The sequence below is a fragment of the Lasioglossum baleicum genome, chromosome 1 (assembly GCF_051020765.1).
Source record: "Lasioglossum baleicum chromosome 1, iyLasBale1, whole genome shotgun sequence".
NCBI lineage: Eukaryota > Metazoa > Arthropoda > Insecta > Hymenoptera > Halictidae > Lasioglossum > Lasioglossum baleicum.
In genome coordinates this window covers 1,164,263-1,189,159 of record NC_134929.1, presented here as the reverse complement: position 1 = coordinate 1,189,159, position 24,897 = coordinate 1,164,263, and the positions used below count along the sequence as shown (strand labels likewise).

The 24,897-nt window shown below is 35.0% G+C and overlaps 2 protein-coding genes across 17 annotated transcripts in view; one reads left to right on the top strand and one right to left on the bottom strand.

The window, feature by feature from the left end:
• The window catches only part of LOC143210125 (uncharacterized), a 957,580-nt gene that overhangs the window by 131,320 nt on the left and 801,363 nt on the right, over window positions 1-24,897 (bottom strand). The gene's annotated exons all lie outside the window — the stretch shown is intronic.
• LOC143219195 (uncharacterized) lies at window positions 15,654-18,073 on the top strand. Its single transcript, XM_076445164.1, has one exon. The coding sequence runs from the start codon at window positions 16,628-16,630 to the stop codon at window positions 17,948-17,950; it is 1,323 nt and encodes a 440-aa protein (XP_076301279.1). The 5' UTR covers window positions 15,654-16,627; the 3' UTR covers window positions 17,951-18,073.

Genomic DNA, 24,897 nt, shown 5'->3' with positions numbered 1-24,897 from the left:
GAAGTTTGTCACACATCCTGTAACGTGCGAGCGTGCGCGGAAGTGTTTGCAAGAGTGCGTGCGAGTATGATGTGCGCATGAGCATTGGTCTACGCAAGCCATCGTGCGGTCCTCGTGTCTTGTCGCGTGTCGCAATATGTATTTTTCATGTATCGTTCATTATCAATAAACCGTTATATATTCAATAATCTAACAAGGTTATGGGCCCAGGAACGGTTCCATCACGCGAACGGAAGTGGAAATAAAAGATACGCATAAATAGAAAGAAAGTTATATTTGAAAGTGAGGTTATGTGAGAATAACCACGTGTTCCGAAGATTATAAAGAAGTACGATTAATAAATAAATAAAGGAAAAATGGCTACTCTAATACAAACTGATCGGATAGATAAATTAAATGGGAACAATTACCGATCATGGAAGTTTAACGTGAAAATGGCTTTAGTACAACGTGAATTATGGCAACACGTGAACGGTGAAGTTGTTGAACCAACGGAGAACGAAGCAAGGACAATCTTTAGACGTAAAGAAGACAAAGCACTAGCCACGATTGCATTAAGTATTGAGCCGGAACACCAAATACACATCATGGACCGTACAAAAGCATCTGAAGCCTGGGATGCGCTAACAAAGGTATTTGAACCAAAGTCGAGGCCTAGAATATTACAACTCAAGAAACAAATGGTTTCGATAAAGCTTGAGCATGATGAAACAATGATGTCGTATTTAGGAAGAATAAAGACATGTAGCGACAGTCTTAAAGAAGCAGGTCATGAAATCAGAGATGACGATTTAGCGTATGCAATGCTATGTGGATTACCGGATACATACGAAGGAATTATCATGGCATTAGCGAACCTCGATGACGAAAAGTTTAAGTCGTCAGAAATAAAAGGAATATTGCTGAACGAGTACGACAGGAGAGCAGCGAAGGAGAGCAGCAGCCCTGAAGAAAGAAAAGAAGCGCACCATCAAACCAGAGACACGCCTCATCAAAACAGAGAAGCGTATAATCAACCGAAGGAATATAGAAAGGATGAAAGGAAATGCTTCAAGTGCGGTAAACAGGGACACCTTGCACATTATTGTAAAACAAGGACACAAAGCACAACGACAAAGTGGAAACAGGGTACGTCTAATGATAAGCAGTATAAGCGGAAAGATATGTTCTTATTAGAATTAAATAATGTTCAATTAGATGACTCTTGGTTAATAGATAGTGGTGCGACTCACCACATTTGTAAACATAGAGATTGGTTTGTTAATTATAAGTCAATAGCGAATGAAACAATTTACTCAGCTGACCACAATGCGCAGGATAACTTAAAGGCAATAGGAATCGGTGATATTAACATAGAGACTTATGTAAATAATGACAGTTTTGATATAACTTTGCACAATGTGTACCATGTTCCTAATGTAAGAAGAAACTTATTGTCAGTATCACGAATAGAGAGTAAGCAGAAACGACTAATAATAGATAATCATAGATTAAGCATTTTAAATAAGAAGACTAAGACGATAGTGGGGGAAGCATTCTGTAAAAATGGATTATATATCGTTAGAGCTAATGTAACTAAAAGCAGGCCAAATCAAGTGGAAACACATATTGTCAAGAACGATAAATTAGATGATAGTGAGAAATGGCATCAACGATTTTGCCATATAAGCACAAGAAATATTCGCGAAATATCAAATAAGAGTTTAGTTAGAGGCTTGGAAAATTTAAATATAAAGGATGTTCATTGTAATGGATGTAGCGTAGGCAAATCTGTGAAAGCTCCATGTAAGAGCATGGGAGGTAGACAAACGAAAGCTGTATTGGATTTAATTCATTCAGATTTATGTGGACCATTACCAGTAAAATCAATGGGGGGTTCAAAATATTTTCTCACTCTCACTGATGACTATTCTAGGAAAACAACAATATATTGTTTAAAAAGTAAAGACGAAGTATCTGGTTTCATACAAAAATATATAGCTAGAGTAGAAAGGGAACTGAATAGAAAAATAAAGAGAATAAGAACTGATAACGGATTAGAATTTTGTAACAAGGAATTAGAAACGTTATTTGATAAATTAGGTATAAGACATGAACGCACAAATGCGTATACACCACAAATGAACGGTGTAGCCGAAAGGGTTAACAGAACTTTAATGAATCTTGTGCGTGCGATGTTAAAGACAGCAAAATTACCCGAAAGATTTTGGGCAGAAGCGTAGCTTACTGCATGCTATACCAAAAACAGAGTCATGCATTCAGCAATCGGCGATAATGTCCCGGAAGGTATGTGGACTGGAAATAGACCAAGCGTGAGGCATTTAAAAACGTATGGATGTTTGGCGTATGTACATCTGTCGGGACACGGTAAGCATAAGCTCAATCCAAGGGCGAAAGAATGTATATTTGTAGGGTATTCGACACAAACGAAGGGATATCGGCTATATGACCCTTCGAAAGACGATATTATCCATAGTAAACATGTAGAATTCGTGGAAGAAGTATGTGGACTTGAATATATTCATGAGAAAGAAACATATGAAATACCATTTTACGACGAAAATAGAGCCAATGATGTAACAAATGAGATAGAAATTAACAAGGAAGAAGTAAAACTAGATAAAGCAACAAGTAGTGTACCAATAGAAGAAATGCTGAAATTAGAAAACGATAAAGTAGAAACAAATATAAATAGTGATGTTAGCAGTTTACGAGAGACGCGAAAATCAGATATTGTTATAAGTAAACGAAAACGCGGAAAGGTTATTAGAAATCCTTGGGGTTGTAAAGGTAAACCTAAAAATATTGAAATTAACCTAGCAGAGATAATCGAACCTACAACGTTCGAGCAAGCGATGTCATTACCTCAATCCGAATAATGGAAAATGGCAATGGATGAGGAATTACAGAGCTTAGAAAGCAGAAATACGTGGGAGGTTGTAAATAGAGTCGAAAATATGTCATGTATCGGTAGCAAATGGGTCTACAAGGTCAAGACGGATCCCACCGGCAAGGTTATTAGGTATAAAGCGAGATTGGTAGCGCAGGGGTATGGTCAAAAGAAAGATGTAGACTATTTTGAATCATATGCTCCAGTTGCCAACATGTCGACTATTAGGATGTTATTGGCAATGTCAATGTGCGAAGGTTGGCAGGCACATCATTTAGATGTTAAATGTGCATATTTGTATGGAGAACTGACTGAGGAAATATATATGAAGTTACAGATACAAAGGTAGCAAAATTGAAAAGACCGATTTACGGGTTAAAACAGTCGGGTCGGAATTGGAATGATGCAATTGATATGTTCCTAATTAAAAACGGATTCCAAAGATTAAAAAGCAATAACTGCGTCTACATATATGATCGCGATCTCATTCTAACTATTTATGTCGATGATATAGTGTTATTCAGTAAAAATGTAGATAAAGTAAAACGAGTTAAAGTATTATTAACGTCACAATATGAAATAAGAGACTTAGGAATAGCGTCTTATTTATTAGGGATAAGTATTACATATACTGATAAAACTATGAAACTGTCACAAGAGTTGTATATACAGAAACTATTAGATGAATACAATATGACAGAGTGTAAAACCACAAAAACGCCAATCGAGGCAGGTATAAAATTATCGAAGCAGGATAGCCCTTCAAGTAAAATGGAAAGAGAGGGGATGAAAAATGTGCCATATACACGACTGGTAGGATCACTAATGTACATAGCGTTGGCGACCCGACCGGATATAATGTATGCGGTATCGAAATTAGCACAGTTTGTATCGGATCCAGGTAAAATGCACTGGATGCAAGCGAAAAGGGTGTTAAGATATTTGTTCACTACGAGAGAGAGAAGTATGATATATAGTCAAGGAGACAGTGAAATAGAAATATTTAGCGATGCGGACTGGGCTGCCGACATTGACGATAGGCATTCGTACAGCGGAATGATAGCTTATTTAGGAGGAAATCCGATTTCTTGGAAGTCAAACAAACAAAGATCCATATCCACATCTACCATGGAGGCGGAATATATAGCGTTGGAATGTGCTGTGAAAGAGGCGATATGGATAAACATGATGTATAAAGAGTTACAGCTACTGATTAATATTAATATACCGCGTGAGCCATACATTATTAGGTGTGATAATAGATCAGCTATCGACTTCACATTGAATAGAGTAGAGAGATCGAAGACAAAACACATAGATATTGCGTACCATCACCGACGAGATATAAGGATAGACCTATCACCCAATGTATTTTGGTGGCCATCTTTGCTGAGGCCACATGGCCTCTTTTTCTTGTCATTTCCTGTATTACCAACTCGGTTTTGGAGCCCCAGGCAGGATCTCGACGGGGCTGCTGACAGCTAAAATAGGCTGACAGCACGAATGGGATATAGGAATCATATTCCTATATCCCATTTGTGCTGACAGCTTTCTTACAATTAGTGGTAGCACAGACGAGGTTACATCTCGCGAATACATAGAATGTTGTTTTGATTAGTTAATTTCCTCTCTGTATTTGGAATAAATAATAAACGAATGATTACTATACGTACAATAATAAAGAATATGTATATATTTAACTGCAAAATCCGAAATGTTGCAAACAGCCAAATATTAATACGTATTTTATAAATGTAATGTATACTTGAATAAAATAAATAAAATAAAATGAATAAAATAAATGTATCGTTAATTAAATCCTATGTGCATTATATATAGCAACTGCACCCGTTAAAACATCATGTAAAATTGCAATTGATAAGAATTACATGAGAAATTAAAAAATACACTTTATAAAACTCGGTTGATGCGGGAAAAAACGACAGGCATTGAAACATGTAAAAATCCTTAGATTTATTACAGTTAGATGCCGACGAAATTTTCAGTATAGGCTCACATAAAAAATTTGTAAAATGCAACTTTTATTTTTTTTATACAATTCCGATCAATTTCAATTTTGTTAAAAATTTCTTTTTACATCCTGTAGTAAACTAGTTGCTCTACCTTTCTAAGAAAGTTCAAATCGTATAGTATACAATATTAAAAAAGTAATGGTCTTTTTAAGAGTGTCCGAATATTAGTCGGAGTCACTGTATATGTGCTTCAGGCATGGCTAGATCGTAGCTCGATCAGATGAGGCATTGTATATCTAAACTCCTGTATGCTTTTGCGATATAATGACAAGTCAGATCAATAATATAGAGAATATTTTGAAAAAGAAATAATAATTGTATATTTAATAATAACGCATATATAATAACCGACACGACGCAACTTATTGTAACGAAACCTCGCATAACAACTTAATATATTGTCCTTAAAATTTTTTGTTAACTGCGATCTTCTGAATATTTTTCCGTCCTTTGAAAAATTGTATTTTATAGCAGAAGGTTTAAAGAAACCAACAATTAACACTTTATATTAATAAATTTCAAGATAAAAATAGCGTTTAATAGGAAACTCAATTTTCAACAACAATTATTATTTTGTTTGCTATCAATAAATAACAGTTTATTTATTTAAATCGAAAAAACATTTATTCAGCTTTAAAATGATTATAGAAACAGGAAGCATTATATTTAAACAGAGATGAAATATTGAGATTGAATTAATCATGTATTGACTGACTCGACTCGTTTCGTTTACTTTTTCAGAATTGGACTGTATATATATTCGTCGATGCTGTAACGTGGAAAATAGCAAAAATACGCGCTGTGCATTACACGGCAGTAACAGTAAATTGGCAACTATGCGACGAATATTTTCGAATGTGTTTTGGCAACTACGCAATCGATATCTGAAATTATACGTGATTTCTAAACTCACCACTCTAAATTGTAGAGGGTATACGAAAACCTCTGGTTTTTTTGCACAGTCGGTAATTCATAGCGTGGACATGAAGTCCCATAAGATGATAGGTCTATCCTTATATCTCGTCGGTGGTACCATATTACTCGAGAAAAATGTGAGGAAGGTTTGATAAAGCTGAGGTATGTGTCTTCTGGTGATAATGTGGCGGATATTTTCACCAAAGCGTTACCATACAATGTAATGAGTGTTCATGTAGAAAAATTACGATTGTATGAGAGATAAGTTGTATGCAAGAGACATAGATGTGTACCAAAAAGTGGGGGATTGATGGAAGTTTGTCACACATCCTGTAACGTGCGAGCGTGCGCCGACGAGTGTGCGCGGAAGTGTTTGCAAGAGTGCGCGCGAGTATGATGTGCGCATGAGCATTGGTCTACGCAAGCCATCGTGCGGTCCTCGTGTCTTGTCGCGTGTCGCAATATGTATTTTTCATGTATCGTTCATTATCAATAAACCGTTATATATTCAATAATCTAACATTATTATTAGTAGTTTTATTCACACAAATCTACAAAACGTATTTTTTTTAATTTTCCATAGACTTTTAGTATTTTTTCTACAATTCCAATCTATTGCAATTTTGTCCCAATATTTGTGTCCCAATATTTTTGTGACCGACTGTACGTGGAACAGTTCAATAAGTTACGGTTTATTTTAGCTTTTATTGAACGCCGTTTCTCCATTACGTTCTTTATATAAATCTTACGAGAACCTGTGTAATTTGTATTTTTCATTTTTTAGACGAAATAGCATCCGTTTAATTGGAATCGAGATATACTGTTTGTAATCATATTCAGCATTCAATGATGGCATGGAGATCAATGTTCAGGTTGCAACCCCGACGTAGTCTGTCCCCGTTTCCCAAGGGTGCGGTAGGGATGAAAAATAGTTCGATCTACGAAGGGCGATGTACGATACCCTTCAGAATGAATTTGGATAGCTAAGAAATATTGTATTATTTATCAAACTACCCTCGACGCGGGGTAATCTGGAAAAAGTGTGGGAAATTACGGAAACATGCTAAAGATGGCCTTTAAACTCAAATCACAAAATTTTTCTTTCAGTTTTCTTCCATAAAAAACTATCTGCCACTCTTCCAAACAAAATTCTTGCATTCGTAATTGAATATTGGAACGTGGACTGGACCTAAATAAAATACTGCAGATTTTAAAACGATCTTCTTATTCACTGACAACTAAACAAAATGAACGGTTTTATATTGAACACAACGTAATATTGACTTTAAATATTGTTTTTGAATTATATTTTTATATAAGACAATTAACAATATTTTGGCTGATTAATAACGTATATTAATATTTTCAGCGCACTGGTTCGATCTGATGCTACTACTCGAGCAATTTTACATATTACCACAAAATTTTCAACGTTTCGGTCAACTATTTAGACGATTTTCAAGAAAAATTTTCATATAATTGCGTCTGTAAAAATTATTAAATTAATATAAATTGTAATTTATGTTGCGTTCCGCACAAAAAACCAAATGTTCTAAGAAAAAACAAACCTACTTGCTAAGTGAACAAATTATTTTAAACTCTTTACAACTTTATAACACATGTTGATTCCATGCCTGTGATATACGAACTGAGGACAAACGTTAGAGTTTGAAGAGGCAATGAATCAGAAAACATCGATCGACTCATTGGCCAATCAATATTTGGCGGTAAATATGAAGGTGAATATGAATTAGGTAAATATGCACCGTGAAAAATCCAAGCAACAAGTTGCCACTGTTTGTATACCATACGAAGTTGTGGTAATTTATTAATTGACATTCAATCTACTTTTGATGTATTTTAAAACTTAAACAGATTTTATTTGTTAGAAAAATTCATCACATAAAACATTGCTGTTTCAGTAATTGTTTATGCAAAGACTTGTAGGAGGATAACTGGAGCTATCCTGACAAGGATATACAGTGAGCGACGAGCACAAAAGAACTGAACACTTTGGACTAACTTTCGAACAACCAGAGTTAATTTATTTTGTTACACTGGTGGTTGAACGCGCCGTAACACGAATGGTGTACAAATATATGCGTGTGAAAATTGTCGAATCCGCAATTCAAGGAGTCCGCGTACTTGTAGATGAGAATTACGTAGAGGCGATGAGCGCATGGTTTCTCTACGATGTGTCTCGATAGAATTCGCGTGTAATTGTCGACGAGAATAACGTAGAGGCGATGAGCGCGTGGTTTCTCTACGATGTGTCTCGAGATATAATCCGAATCTGGACTTCGATGAATACACGTTGGTCGGTATAAAGAGAATTACGTAGGAGCGATAAGCGCGTGTAGTTTCCTACGATGTGTCTCGTTAGACTTCGCGTGGTCCGCTGTGTCGAAGACATTCCAAACATTATTGAGATGAGCGGTCGATACGCAGTTTTTCGTCGTCGAGTCGCGTAGCGCTCTCGCGACGCCGAATTGTATAACGACTTTCGCGGAATTACAATTAGCGGGGAGTTCGAATACTAAACAGTAATGTTGCGTAATATTTATCTATCTTAGGTGTTTCATATCGAAGATTTACGCTCCGATGTTTAATCATGTGAATTGTTTCTAATAAAGTCCTTTGGTGTAAATTGGCATCTTTTTCTAATATTTTTACACTTTCGAAATCAATAGCATGGTCAAACTCTATTGAATGCCTCTAGTCCAGTCAATGAATGCTCATAAGGGGAGTGTAGAAGGAAATGGAAGGAACACAATTTTTAACTTTGGGACTTTGTTTGGACTAGTTAGGAGGTATAAACATACTAAAAGTCCCTAGGAGGTGAGCGGGGTGCAGTGGGGTACGTAGAACGTCCCCTTTTTCGGTTCTCCGCTTATATCTCGGAAACTATGCGTCCTAGCGATAAGACCATGCTATACAAAATTAAAGCTAACAAAATGTGCCAGAAGATTGATTAGACTCAGTTTTTCGCTATCTCGCATAGTTTCCGAGATATCCTAATTGTGAAAAAGAAATTTTTGCCTCATGTTTTTTGTCTTATTTGACTAGCTAACTCTTCAGCACAATTAGTGCACTTTGAGCGCGGATATCTCGGAAACTATGCGAGATAGCGGAAAACTGAATGCAATCAATGTTGTGGCACATTTCGTCAGCTTTAATTTTGTACAGAACGATTTTAGCGCTAGGACGCATAATTTCCGAGATATAAGCGGAAAAACGAAAAGGGGGACCTTCTACGTGCATTTCAAGTTGAAGTTGAATTTGAAAAATTGATGTTGAAACTGAAAAAGTGAAGTTGAAATTGAAATCGAAGTTGAAATTGGAGTGTTGAAATTGAAGCAAAAACTCTAACTCGAACAAATAATACAAAAGTGAACTTTGAGCGCGGATATCTCGGAAACTATGCGAGATAGCGAAAAACTGAATCCAATCAATCTTGTGGCACATTTTGTCAGCTTTAATTTTGTATAGAATGGTCTTATCGCTAGAACACATAGTTTCCGAGATGTAAGCGGAAAATCGAAAAAGGGGACCTTCTACGCGCCCCCTGCACCCAGCTCACCTCCTCCTAGAAGTGGGGACTTTTAGTATGTTTACCTCGTAACTAGTCCAAACAAAGAGCCAAAGTTAAAAATTGTGTTCCTTCCATTTCCCTCTACAACTTTTCGTTGTCTGGACTACTCGTCAATGCAATGTGTTGTGCTGGAGGTAAAAATATGTTGTGCCTATGTTCTCTGATCCGAGTCTCCGAAAGTCTAGACGTTTGTCCTATGTATAGTTGGCTATAACGGTGTTACAACCCTTAAAAGGTATTGAATAAACTAAATTGTAGTTTTTTACCAATGGTACTTTATCTTTGATTGCGGGGAAAAATTCCCTTAAATAATGTGGTATGTATTTTGAAAATTGTGTGAATTCCTACCTTTCTGAATATTCTTATAATATCGTTAGAAATATTTTAAACGTAAGGAATAACGACGGTATTTTTCCAATTTATTGGTACTGTCCTCAAAAATCTTTTTTCTTTTTGTTTTTCGATAAACCAAGGTTGGTATATCTCAATAACCCGTTCCTTGATAATCTTGGATGTAAGTAAGACAGGATAACCATTACGTTTCAAAACATTTCTAATCGATAACAAATTGTCAGATCTAAATTCAGGATCAGATAGTAGGATTGCACGATCAATCAGACTTTTGATTAAACACATTTTGTGTTGTATAGGGTGGAAGGAGTAGAAGTTAACTTATCTACCTGACTAACTAGATTTATGGAACCAATTAGTTTTTTTGTTTCCTGCTTTAATTACACTAATGTCAAGAAAATTCAACTTTGAGTTAACTTCAATTTCACGAGTAAATGAATGAAGTCTTTCATGAAAGCTATTAAAGCTGTCCAATACAATTTGTAATTGTTCAGGTTTTATAAAAGTGATAATATCATCATCGTACCTTTTGTAGAAAATTAACTCTGAAGGTAATTTAGAAATCGAAACTTTCTCTAACTCTTCCATCACCAAATTTGCAATCACAGTGGAAATAGGAGACCCCATAGCTATTCCAAACACCTGTTTGTAAAAAGTGCCATTGAAACTGAAAACATTGGCCTCGAGTATAAATTTTATTGCCAAAAGAAACTCATTACGTTGAATAGTGGTATGTTCACTTATTTCGTTCCAACGAAAAATTCCTTTAAATAATGTGGAATTTTGAAAATTGTGTGAATTCCTACCTTTCTGAATATTCTTTTAATATCGTTAGAAGTGTTTTAACGTAAGGAATAACGACGGTATTACGACGGTTAAACTGCAACTGTTTTGAAGCGCCTTTCAGCGAGTAATGGAGTTTCGTGTCTTTCATTAGATGAGCAAATTGGGCGTGTAGCCGATCATTAAAGCACCGTGGCCTACTCCTACGGCTTTAGATGTTGGGTGTGATCCATTACGCCACCGAAAGTGGTACCCGAAGCTATTAGCTTCTGCGAAATCGGGGGTTTAAGGGAAGAAGTCTTTTTCTCTGGGTGCTGCTTAGCTAAACGGATTATTTAAACCCATCTGTGGGATTTGCTCGTGAATGATAGGGGTTATAGTAGGAACTTTACATGTGATCAAGATGGAGGAGAATACTGAAGAAGATCGAATGATACTAATCGAGTCGTACTTATTGTTAGAATAACGCAGCTTAACTCTAACCCTGTTCATCAATCATTTCAGGACACCAATATGCTATGAAATATTAACGGATGTTTACGGATGTTGGGTTTATATTGGGATAGCATAACTATGGCCTTAATTGAGTTAAATATTATAGAATTGAAGTACGAATGGTGTATGTATGTATGTGTGTCAGAGTTGGGCAGTAATTAATTACATGAGTATTTAATTACATCTTCAATTACATCTGCAAAAGTGGACTGTAATTTCAATAAGAAAACGGTTAAATGGTCCAAAACATAAAAATTAGTAGTTTAAAAGAACAATTACACTGAAGTAATTGTTAGACTCAATTACAATTACTGTAATCGTTTTAAGTAATTACAATTACTCCTTTGACAATTACTGTAATTGTGATTGTAGTCCACAATTACAATTACTGGTTGAGCCAAAGTAATTGCAATTACCAATTACAATTACATATAATTGTAATTTTATTTTTGCAATTTTCAAGTAATTTTAATGCAATTACAAGTAATTGTAATTAGTAGTTGCAATTACTTAACGCTAAAATGGCACTAAAAAAAGGTAATTGGATACCTACTCAATGGAAATGTCTAAAAAGAACAAACAAATAGGTTCACTTGTCACTTACATTGACAATGTAGTTTTCACTAGGAAATATTTATTATTTATTATGCTTTTTGGAGGGTGGAGATAGCAATGGTAATCGTTTTTGTGAAATATCAAATAATTAGCTACAATAAATATTTCCCAATATATAATGTATTTAATAAATAATAAATATTTCCTAGTGAAAACTATATTGTCAATGTAAGTGACAAGTGAATCTATTTCTTAAGAGTTGTAATGTAATATATAATAAATATTTCCTAACATATGCTTTTTGTTTGTTCTTTTTAGACATTTCCGTTGAGTAGGTACCTAATTACCTTTTCTTAGTGCCAATTTAGCGTTAAGTAATTGCAACTACCCATTACAATTACTTTGGCTCCACCAGTAATTGTAATTGCGGACTACAATTACAATTACAGTGATTCGTCAAGTAATCGCAATTACCAATTACAATTACACGTAATTGTAATTTTATTTCTGCAATTTCAAATTACAGTAATTGGCAAGTAATTGTAATTGTAATTGAAATTACATTTTGCCCAACTCTGTGTGATGTATGTATACTAACATTATAAATTTATAAAAATATAAAATCAGAAATAACAGAAAAACTGTAAGATTACGGTCGCCAACAGATTGCAAAAAAGAAGACGAGAGCGCCCGCGACAAACATGTCGGTCGTTAACTTCTGGTTATCCGTGTGCCAAATATTGTTAACAAATCCGTTTTTCTTTATGGTTTATCCTTACAATATGAAACAGTAGAAAGATGGAGGAAACTACAGAAGAAGTCTTCCAGAAGTCTGAATGTCTTGCGGCAGGCGTCTTTCAGAAGTCTTTGAGATGCCTCTGTGCTATCTCGGTATCTCTATCAGTATATCGCGACTAAATAGCAAGTAGTCGATAGTTGAATTTAGTCGATAGTGCCCATCACCACTAAAATCATATCCAGATCGTTCAATACTTCTCCCAAATAATGTCACATTTTATTAAAGATGTGAAGTAAAGAATGCTTATAAAAATAATCTACCAAAAGATTAAATTCTGCACGGCAGAGGAGTAGTTCAATAAATAAAGTGAGCTTTATGCACGATTATCTAGAAGCAAAAGCCGCAGTGGCAACGGTGCAGCGTGGCCATCATGCTGCATTAGTGACGATTTCGTGGACGATCAATCGTCCATTTATTTGAAATCAACATTCGTGTAATATCGATCAAAAATAAAAATCGAAAGTCGATTCAAAATCTATAAAAGCGAGTGCTAGATGAAGTAACGAAACTTCTGGCTATGATTCTCCTTTAAGAAGAAAGAACACTTCTAGCATAGCTTTGAATAAATTTACAAAACGCTATCCACTTAAACATGACTACGAAACGTCCTGGAAAACCATTCTCCATGAAAATTGATTTTGCCACGAGAGTTGTCTGATTGCGTTATTTCTAACAGAAATAAACAATATATTTGTAACAGAGTTCGATAATAAATGTTTCTTATGGAATCAAATAATGGCCTGCGTGTACCACGGAATTATCAATAATATTTACCTAAATAATTTTTAGTAATTTCAATTGAATAAACATAGACACACAGACTGTTATTACTATCGTACTTTTAATGTTTTTTTATACAACATCCCAGATGGCATAAAGTCGTATTTAATACGTTTGCAGTTGGACATTTAGACGTCTTAAAAATGTCCCGTATGTCCCACGAACGTCTCCTGAACGTCTTGTGTTAGAACACGGTACGTCTTAAAGTCTTAGTGACGTCGAAAAGATGTTCAGGAGACGTTCGTAGGGCATTCGGGAGATCTTTAAGACGTCCCTAGGGAGTCTTAAAGGTCCATAAATGTTAATTAAATTAACAGAAGGGAAGAGTAAAAATAGATTTCGACAAAAACGAGTTTAAAGTTCAACCAATAAATATTTCGCTTTACCAGAAGGACTCATGTGGAATTGACATAAATAGTGTAATAAAAATAACAATTGCAATTAAAATCACAATAAAAGTAATGAAGATTAAAATTACAATGAAAATCACAATAAAAATTGAAATAGGAATTGAAACTGGAATTGAAATTGAAATAGGAATTGAAACTGGAATTGAAATTGAAATTGGAATGGAAATTGGAGTTGGATATGAAATTGGAATTGGAATTGAAATTAAGATTGAAATTGAAACAGGATTTAGAATTGATAATTGAATTTGGAATTGAATTGGAATTGAATTTGCAATTGAAATTAAGATTGAAGTTGAAACTGGAATTGAATTTGGAATTAAAATTGGAATTGGAATTGAGATTGGAATTAAAATCGGAATTGAAATTGGGATTATAATTGAAATTAAAATTGAAATTGGAATTGAAAGTGAGATGGAAATAGGAATTGAAATTGAATTTGGAATTGAAATCGAATTGGTATTGAATTGGAATTGAATTGGAATTGAATTTGGAATTGAAATTGGAATAGAAATTGGAATTAAAATTGGAATTGAAATTGAAATTGGAATTTAAATTGGAATTGAAATTGGAATTGAAATTAAGATTATAATTGAAATTGGAATTGAAAGTGAGGTGGAAATAGGAATTGAAATTGGATTTGGAATTGAGATTGAAATTGGAATTTAAATTGAAATTGAAGCAAAAACACTAACTCGAACAAATAATACCAATGCCAAAAAAACACACTGTTAATGATCTTAAAGACGTGTTTTTAGGACGTAAGACTTGCAGACCTAAAATAGACGTAAAATTGACGTCTTTAAGACGGCGTGTGCTATCTGGGATGTTATCTTGTATTTATTATCGAATGAATAACGATTTTTCTAAGCACATTTTCAATTATGTGCTGCTATTTACGCACTTTTAATGTTTTCCCACATAACATTATTTTGAGAGTGTGATTTTCGTTTATAAAAACTGAAAATTACTTACAAATTGGATTTTATTAAGTTTTCGTAGTATATACCTTCCAGTGTCGTCTAATTTTTAGATTTGAATATTTATTGGATAGAGAATTGATTTAAGTAGACAGTTTAAGATCAAGTTAGGTGACTGACCGTACAGATTTTAGTAGCATGATTGCGCAGTTCCATTCTGCAGTCGCATCCTTGGGAAGACCGTTTATCAGATGCGTTCGGACCGCAGGGGATGCTTACCTTCAAGAATTATTTCCGGCGAACGTCTATTTATAAGCTACTTCGTATCGAATCTGTAGAAAGTATTAAACGTGAACAAATAATTGTAGTCACTAGGCTAGTTCAAACGTGCACTACCACTTTACAAATATTTACACTTTCTGTAGAGTTTCGAATTATATACACACGTTTCTATTGATTTATTTCAATTACCTTACTTTTTTAATGGTTTATAATATTATACATTGTAAAATAACGATGGTCCCTTTAAAAAAATCTCGATAGTACTTTGATTTACTATTAAGCGCAGAAATTTCTCATGCTTGCACTTTTGTACATTAATCAATGCTGTAAGCAAATAAATATAGATAATGTACTATGATTTGTACTATTTGCAAAATTGTATTTTTTATCGTCACATATGTCTTGTGACGTACCTAAACTTTTCATTTGAATTTCCTTAGCAAAATTTGCAATCAATATGTGTAGTCGTTTGCAATTCAATCAAATTATTTTCTGTGATTTTTCTCAACTTTATTTAACTTTAAGTTGAGAGACTCGTGACTTAATGTAGATATATTAATATTATATTTCCTTATGGACATTATCGTTGCGATTGTACGTTTCATTTATCTATCGATATTAATACTTACACAGCAGCAGATTTCATACTAATAATGTATATACATATGTTTGATATTAAGGGGGCCGGCGCGGCCGTACAAGAGTGTGTGGGCACACGCACACATCGCTAAATTCGCATATACGTATATGCAATTACAAGGTTTACGACTTTTCGAAATTACGCTTCAGCATTGCAAGGAGTAGTTCAGAATTGGTCAATTGTGATTCCTAGAAGTCGTGGTACGGTGGGTACGGTGCCCAAAATGCATATTTTTACGTTATAGAGGAATAATTTGTAATATTCGGCGGAGACGAACAACAATTCGGCCTGTCACAAACGACAATACAGCACCTCGAGGTTCCGAAATTTTGCACTAGTAGCATGACAATCTGGTTCCGAAAAGTTTGACGGTTGGACGTTACAAATGTTCCAATAGAATATGGCTGATAATGCAGGTCGTACGTTATACCGTTATACCGTTATTAGAGTAATTTATAATATTCGGCAGATATTGCCTGTCCAACACCACTGGTATTGGCCTGTCACGAGGCAACCGAAGTAAGCAAGACGTCAGAAGATTGTGAGTGATGATTGTTTTGTATTGTGTGTGAGAGTTGTGAATGTAGAGTATAGATGGAAGTGTGAGCACGCGTGAGTGAGTGAGAGGCCAGAAGTATATAGAGGGAGTGCTTGTGCTTAGAGGTTATTTTTGATTCGATCTATGGACGCCACGTGTTGAGAGTGTATTCTTTAATTCTTGTATTAACGTATATGTATCGTTAAGTATATTAAATTACTAGAAAACCCAATATGCATTTCCACCCACTCATTTACCACAAAGATAGCCGCTTCGCGTACCAGTGTTTTTGTTCAATAAATTTAGTGTTTGCATGGACGATAGACACTGTATTATCGATGGAAATTATACCAGAAGTATATAGAGGGAATGCTTGTGCTTAGAGGTTATTTTTGATTCGATCTATGGACGCCACGTGTTGAGAGTGTATTCTTTAATTCTTGTATTAACATATATGTATCGTTAAGTATATTAAATTACTAGAAAACTCAATATGCATTTCCACCCACTCATTTACCACAAATGGTAGCAGAGCGTGGTTGCTAGTTCGTGATTTTTTGAAAACTTCGCGGTTCGTGGGTCGTGGTTCGAGGTTAAGAAAAAGCACGTGTTAATTTGTGAGGAAAAGGAAATAAAAAGAGAATAAAATGGCAGATGGATGGAATTTAGCGAATATCGAACCACTTAATGACGTGAACTATTTTCTGTGGAAAGAGAAAATTGAAGCAATATTGAGAGCAAAGAAACTATGGAAAAAAGTGATAGTAAAGAAAGAACCAGAGATACCGCCTGGAGGAGACAAAAATTTCGAACAAGGATTCAATATATGGAATGAGTGGGACAATGGAAACCATGCAGCGAGAGCAATAATGATTAATACCATGTCAGCGGCACAAGTGTTGAAATATTGCAAAGAAAGGAATGCAGGTAGACTATGGAACTCGATTAAACATAATATGGCAGAAGAATCAGAACCTATAAAGGTGAAAGCCCTAAGCGAGTTAACAAATTTGAAAATGACGAGAGAGGAAAATGTAGATACATACATAAACAGGGCTGAAGCGTTAACAAATAAATGCGCACAATTGGGAAAAGTCATAGAGGAATATGAATTAAAGATGTATGTAATGAGAGGTTTGAGGATTGAATTTGACCAAAATGTGAGGATATTAGAAAATCAAAGAGAAGTAACATTGAATGAAATAAGGTACGCATTGAAACAAGAAGAAGAGAGAAATGAAAGAAGAAGAGGAGAGCGAATCCAGAGAGATCAAGAAGGAATAAGAAGAGCTAAAGAAAAAACGAATAATGAGACATGCTGTTTCAATTGTGGAAAAAAGGGCCATGTGTCAAGAGAATGCTATGGAAAAGTCAAATGTTTTAATTGCCAAGGATATGGACACAAATCAAATGAGTGTAATGAAACGAGAAACAGTAAACCTACTCGAGGAAGAGGACAAAGAGGTAGATTTCAAAGAAGAGGTCATCAGGAAAGGTATGGATATGGACGTGGAAGAGGAGAAGCGATGATGAGTACAAGCGAAGAGAATGTAATGACTGCGAGTGAGCGAACCCTTGTAAATAAGACAGTAAGAAGTGAAAAGAACATAAGAGACGTGCATGTTAAAAATATGGAATGGCTGTTGGACTCAGGATCAACGAGTCATATGATAAATGACACAAAAGTATTTGACAGACTAGAGCATGACGTGAGAGAAATCACACTAGCAGACAAGGAAGGCAGAAAACTGATTTCTAGTGGTATCGGTGACGTTGTTATGAAACAAGAACAGATTGAAAATAGAGTAAGACTAGCAAATGTATTATGCGTTCCAGACCTAAATGTTAATTTGTTGTCAGTGGCGAAATTCACAGATTTTGGGTACACTGTGAAATTCAACAAACATTGTGCTGAAATATATAAAGAAAAAGACAAGATACAGATGATTGCAGTAAGAAAAGGAAATTGATACTATGTGGAATCGATGGCAATAAATAAAGAAGAAGTGACAATGACAACAGATAATGATATATGGCATCAAAGACTTGGACATGTAAATAGGAATATAATAGAGGAGATGAAGAAATAAAACCTAGTAATAGGTATGAAGGAACAAAATAAGACAAATGTGCAATGTGAAAGCTGTGTCGAAGGAAAAACTTGTAGGAAAGTGCATGCCAGATTGGAAAATAGGAGAGCGAAAGAAATTCTAGAACTATGGCATATTGATTTGATTGGACCAATAAATCCAATATCAAAGGGTGGCAAGAAATATATATTCACTATTGTTGATGACTACTCTAGAATGATTTTTGTCATATTACTGACAGAGAAAAGTGAAGCAGCGGACGAATTAAAGAAATTAATAATACTAAAGGAAAATCAGTCTGAGAAAAGAGTAAAAGCTATACGTTCCGACAATGGAGGAGAATTTATTGGAGAAAATTTGAATAGATGGCTAAAAATGAAAGGCATTAAACATGAGTTAAGCCCGGCCAGAACACCTCAGTGCAATGGTGTAGCTGAGAGAGCGAATAGGACTTTGATAGAGATGACGAGGACATTAATGTCTGACTCACATTTACCAAAGGATTTTTGGGCAGAAGCAGTGTGCGTGTCTGCGCATACAAGAAATCGTGTGAAGTCAACGGTACACAAAATGACTCCATATGAACTATGGAACGGAAGAAAGCCAAACATAGGCTACATGAAGAGATTTGGCTGTGTTGCATTTGTATTGAACAAACAACATCAAAAAGGGAAATTTGACCCAAAAACGCAAAAAGGTATTTTTATAGGATATGCCGAAAATAACACATATAGAGTGTATATACCTGGGACAGGAAAGGTTAGGAACGACAATGACGTGAAATTTGATGAAAGCAGAAATGGAATAGAATTTTTTACTGCAAAGAATGAAATTGAGAATAAGAAGAATGAAGAATTGTCAATTTTGGGCCTAGATATGGAGGAAAGTTATGAAGAGACTGAATCACATGAAGAAAATATTGATGAGATTACACAAGAAGATGATAGTATCTACTTGGATGCAGACGAAGAAGGAATCCCTGAACAGAATGAGGGACAAGGTGAAGGTGAAAGAGAAGAGGATGTAGAAGAAGAAGACGAAGAAGAGGAACCAAGGAACAGAAATACGGGACGACCAAGAGGTACAACAAAAGAGGCGATGCAAGTACGAAGACATTTACAGCAACAGGAAGAGAAACAAAGAGCAGAAACAGAAGGATTACGAAGGTACTGAAAGAATACGAGATATGAACTACGCCATGATCATAGCAGATGAAGAAATTCCAAAAACTGTCAGACAAGCAAAAGAATCTGAGAACTGGGAGAAATGGAGACAAGCCATGGATGAGGAGATAAAGTCGATGCAAAAACATCAAGTTTGGAATGTGATTCCAAAACCGACAGGAAGAAAAGTAATCAGTAGCAAGTGGGTGTACAATATTAAAGAAGATCCTACGACTAAGGAAAGGAGATACAAAGCTCGTTTGGTTGCGCTTGGATGTGGGCAGCGACCAGGATATGATTATGGAGAAACATTTGCACCTGTTGTACGTATCGAAACAATCAGACTGTTGTTTAGCATAGGTGCAGAAATGAAGAGGAAGATAAAAATGTACGACGTAAAAACAGCCTTCTTGCATGGGAAATTGACTGAAGAGATATTCATGGAAATGCCAAAGGGTTATGAAGAAGATAATAAGGTATGTCGACTAAATAAGAGTATATATGGGCTGAAGCAGGCAGGAAGATGTTGGAATCAATTTCTGGTGGAAGTTTTAATAAAAAATGGATTTGAGCAGAGCAGAGAAGATCCATGTCTGTTCTACCGAAAAGAAGGTGAGAATTTTCTATATTGCGCTATACATGTTGATGATATTGTCGTAGTATCGAATAATGAAACATTTGAAAAAATCTACATGGAGAAAATAGGCAGAGAAATTGAATTGAAAAGCTTAGGCGAAGCAAAGTGTGTTTTAGGACTGCAGGTTGAACAGGAGGAAGGAAAAATTTCTGTACATTTAAAAGAGTACATAGAGAAATTATTAGAGATGTATGGAATGAGAGAATGCAATGCCGTTACATCACCAATTGATGTTAATGTTAAAATGCAAAATAACGAGACGAGTCCGACATGCGACATTGAGAAATATCAGGAGTTATTAGGTAGACTTATGTATCTGAGTGTATATGCAAGACCTGACATATCGATCGCGCTGAGTTGTCTGTCACAATTCAGCAAAAGCCCCAAAGCCATGCACATGATGGCGTTAAAGAGAATTTTAAGATATTTAAAGGGGACAATCAACTACCGTCTGGTGTTCGGAGATAAAAAATGGACAAAAGGGATAGAATGTGAATCAGATGCTTCATGGGATAGTACAGGCGATGCTAAATCCTATAGTGGCATGTTGATGTACCGAAATGGTGATTTAGTACACTGGCGAAGCAAAAAACAAAAAATTGTTGCATTATCTTCGACAGAGAGTGAACTTGAAGCTGTGTTAGAATGTGTGAAAGAATTGATATGGTGTGACAGAATGATGAATGAAATAGATGGGAAAAACAATGTAAAGAAAGTAATTAAATGCGACAATCTAAACGTAGTAAAGTTAGCAAATGGGGGAAACTTTAAAACGAAATCAAAATTATTAAATAGAAAATGTTGGTATGTGAGGGAAGCGGTGATGAGAGAGAATGTGAAAATAATACATGTACCTAGCACAACAATGACAGCAGACTGTATGACCAAACCATTGACTGGACCAAATCTATTAAGGAATGTAAAGAAAGTTCTACAGACAGAAAGACAATAAAAACAAGGGGCGTATGTGTGAGTGATGATTGTTTTGTATTGTGTGTGAGAGTTGTGAATGTAGAGTATAGATGGAAGTGTGAGCACGCGTGAGTGAGTGAGAGGCCAGAAGTATATAGAGGGAGTGCTTGTGCTTAGAGGTTATTTTTGATTCGATCTATGGACGCCACGTGTTGAGAGTGTATTCTTTAATTCTTGTATTAACATATATGTATCGTTAAGTATATTAAATTACTAGAAAACCCAATATGCATTTCCACCCACTCATTTACCACAAAGATAGCCGCTTCGCGTACCAGTGTTTTTGTTCAATAAATTTAGTGTTTGCATGGACGATGGACACTGTATTATCGATGGACAATATAATATCGACCTGCATTATCAGCCATATTCTATAGGAACATTTGTAACGTCCAACCGTCAAACTTTTCGGAACCAGATTGTCATGCTACTAGTGCAAAATTTCGGAACCTCGAGGTGCTGTATTGTCGTTTGTGTCTCCGCCGAATATTACAAATTATTTCTCTATAACGTAAAAATATGCATTTTGGGCACCGTACCCACCGTACCACGATTTTTAGGAATCATAATTGACCAATTCTGAACTACTCCTTGCAATGCTGAAGCGTAATTTCGAAAAGTCGTAAACCTTGTAATTGCATATACGTATATGCGAATTTAGCGATGTGTGCGTGTGCCCACACACTCTTGCACGGCCGCGCCGGCCCCCTTAAGCTCGGGTGAAAGTTCAACGATATATCGATATTTAGAAACCAGATTATCCGTTTATTATTTCTGTTAGCTAATATGAATACGTTACACCTACAAATGTAGGTGTTAATATATTGGTTAATCTTTTTTCCTTCCGAGACCAAAAATTTTACACTTTTTTGACATAACCCTGTTAATTTTGAAGAGAAAACTCCAAAAATGCAAGTTTCAAAGCACGGCGTTCACTCGTTCAAAAGTTAAACGTGTGTAAGGTTAAGCGATTCCAAGCGTTTTTGACTGGAAAGGCGCCGCCATATTGATGAATATTGCGCTGATCCGCCAAGTGGCACCACAAGCACGTACGAACAGCAATTCTACAGCGGTAATTCGAACGCCCCATAGTTACAGAAAAATTCATGGTTTTCTTCTTTTCTTTTTCTCCTATAATTTTTGCCTTTTTCCTATGTTATCCAGTAGACTTGAATGGCTCAGAAGTTATGAGTAGATTGCGGATCTTTATGCAAAATAAAAAATGTTCGTATCGTTTGCAGGACACAGGAGCCTAATAAAAATTGTATCCTTCTTTTAATTATTGTATTAAGTTGAAACTAATGAATTGATGTCCTTAAATATTTTTAACATGTCCACTGCTTTAAAATATACGTGCCCATTTTTGTTATAAATGCATAAAATCCGCAGTCTAGTTATGAGTGTTTAAAGTCGAGTGTTTTACAATGTTTTAGATAGATATAAGAGCGCCGCCATGTTGATGTGTTGCGACGGCCGTGCTGCTTACCGAGCGGAGCCGCTAGATGGCTGCATAAGCACACACTGATGTCGATTATGTAGATTCCGAAGCTCAGTCGTGCCCTCTCCACCCTCCTAACATCCGACCTAACCACCAACCAGAGTTGTGCAGAATTACAATTGAATTACTCCAGAATTATAATTACAAAGTAATTGAATCACATTGTAATTCAATTATATTGTAATTCAATTATATTGTAATTTATAATTCAGATCTCCATTCAATTAAATTACAATGTAATTCGTAATTGCAATGGAGTACAATTATAAAATACATTGTAATTCAGTTATATTGTAATTTATAATTCAGATCTCCATTCAATTAAATTACAATGTAATTCGTAATTGCAATGGAGTACAATTATAAAATACTTCGTAATTAAATTACATAAAATAGCGTTACGTATTATGAACGAGGACGAGGAATAGAAACTACGCCGCACAGACACTAAACAAGTATATGAAAGAAAAACATAAAAATATATCGCACTTCTTCAAAGTTCTGGGGAATAATTTGGAAAGCTGGATTTTAATTATATTGTACGACAACACTTCCATAAAATAATACTTTTCACTTTTCTTTTCAATAACCCATGATGAATCCAAAACTAACCAAAATCTAATGCAAAATCTAACTCAATACCAATCTTTAAGTAAAATTCTATACCAAACATTGCCACTACTGAATGCATGAGCTGCCGCCTAGCGGATCACTTCAGCAAACACTTACATGGCGGAGCCCTTACTTGTCAAAAACGCTTGACATCGCTCAAATTTAAAGACGCGAAACTTTCAAACCAGTGAATTCCTAACGTTAGAACTTGGATTTTGGAATTTTCTCAACAAAATCTCCGGAATTATATAAAACAACGTTAAAAAATGTTGGTCCCAGAAGCTAAATAAATAAAACGGTTGTTAGAGCAAAAACTAAAATTAATAAAATGGTTATTCAGAGATTTTTGGTGTTCAAATATGTGAAAATGAAACTTGTAAAGAATTAAACGAAGGGTTCGAAAAATTTTAGGAAGTATAATTATTCCTACGTTTGAATAAGAATAAGTTTCATCCGAGCCTTTTGTCGTTTCTAATACGCCTTCCAGACACGTGGAAGAAACGAAAGTGTTGGTGACAGTACAACCGAATGGTCTAATTCTAGTACTTTCAAAAGCGTTTCAGGTGAGACAACAATGAACATTTCTTGTTTCTGTATTGGTGATACAAATACAATAATCTTGGCGTAAAAGCATCAGTGGTTCCTGTGCATCATCATTGTTTCAACTGGTGTCGATCTCTGATTGCAACTGTGCTACAAATTCCTGTGAATGAGAATTTTGTGCCAATGCTATGCGGAAGATGTGCGTGCCATTGACAGAAAGGCAGACTCACATTAGGCCGAACTCAAATGAGTTGAAGCGAACGCCCTAAAGTTTTCTTATGAAATGAAGATAACTATGAACCTTTATATAGTAGATTAATAAAAATAAAATACATTTCACTTTGGTTTCTGATTATGTACAATGACTTGTATAAGTTGTATATTGTTTATTATAATTTGAAATATAACAAAATACCATCATAATTATAAATACATATAAATTATAATTATACAGGGTGTTCATTTGAAAGTCTTTCCAGCCGAATATCTTGAAAAGTATGAAAGATATTTAAGAAGTGAAAAAAAGGATTTCGAGGGGGAAAGCAGGGTGACATTTTCGAGGTCACTTGAAAGTCTACTTTGTTTTTTCAAATGGTAAGCTACGGAAAAAAAGTAACCTACGAAAATTGTTGGTTTTTTTACGTACAGTAAGATCCCATAATAAAATATATAGGTTTCCATTTGAAAAAACAAAGTTGACCTTCAAATGACCTTGAAAACACCACCGAAATAAAAAACTGATACTGCCTCCCTCTTTCCCCCTCGAAATCCTTGGACACGTGTTTCACACTTTTTTAATATCTTTCAAACTTTTCAAGATATTCGGCTGGAAAGTTTTCAAATGAACGCCCTGTATATAAATAATAATTACAATTATGAATATATTTTTATACATATAATTATAAATAAAATTCTTTCACTATTTAAAAGAAAAAGACTTTTATGAAAGCAGACCAGACAACTTGGATTTTATTGAGAAGTTCAAAGGATTAGTTTACTATAGTGAAAAATGTCAAAAAATTGCAATTAGTCGGAATCATGGAGAAAGTACTAAAGGTTGTGTTCCACAACGTTTTTTTATGTGAGCCTGTATTGAAAATTTAAGAAATATGTTCTTCAGATTTGTGTTAATATACATTCTGGATGATTCAAGCTACCTACAATTATTATATATGTTACGGTAAATGTAATAAATTGGTGATTATGTATAATAACAAACTTAATGGCAAACTTAGTGGTGATTATATATAATAACCGGTTATTATGCATAATCACCGGATTAACCACATTTACCGTAACATAAACACTTTGACGCAGAAATAGACATGTAAAATTACAAATTACAACATTCAAGTTGACGTTTATATCTCGATAAAAAAGAAGAAACTAATTATCGCATCGT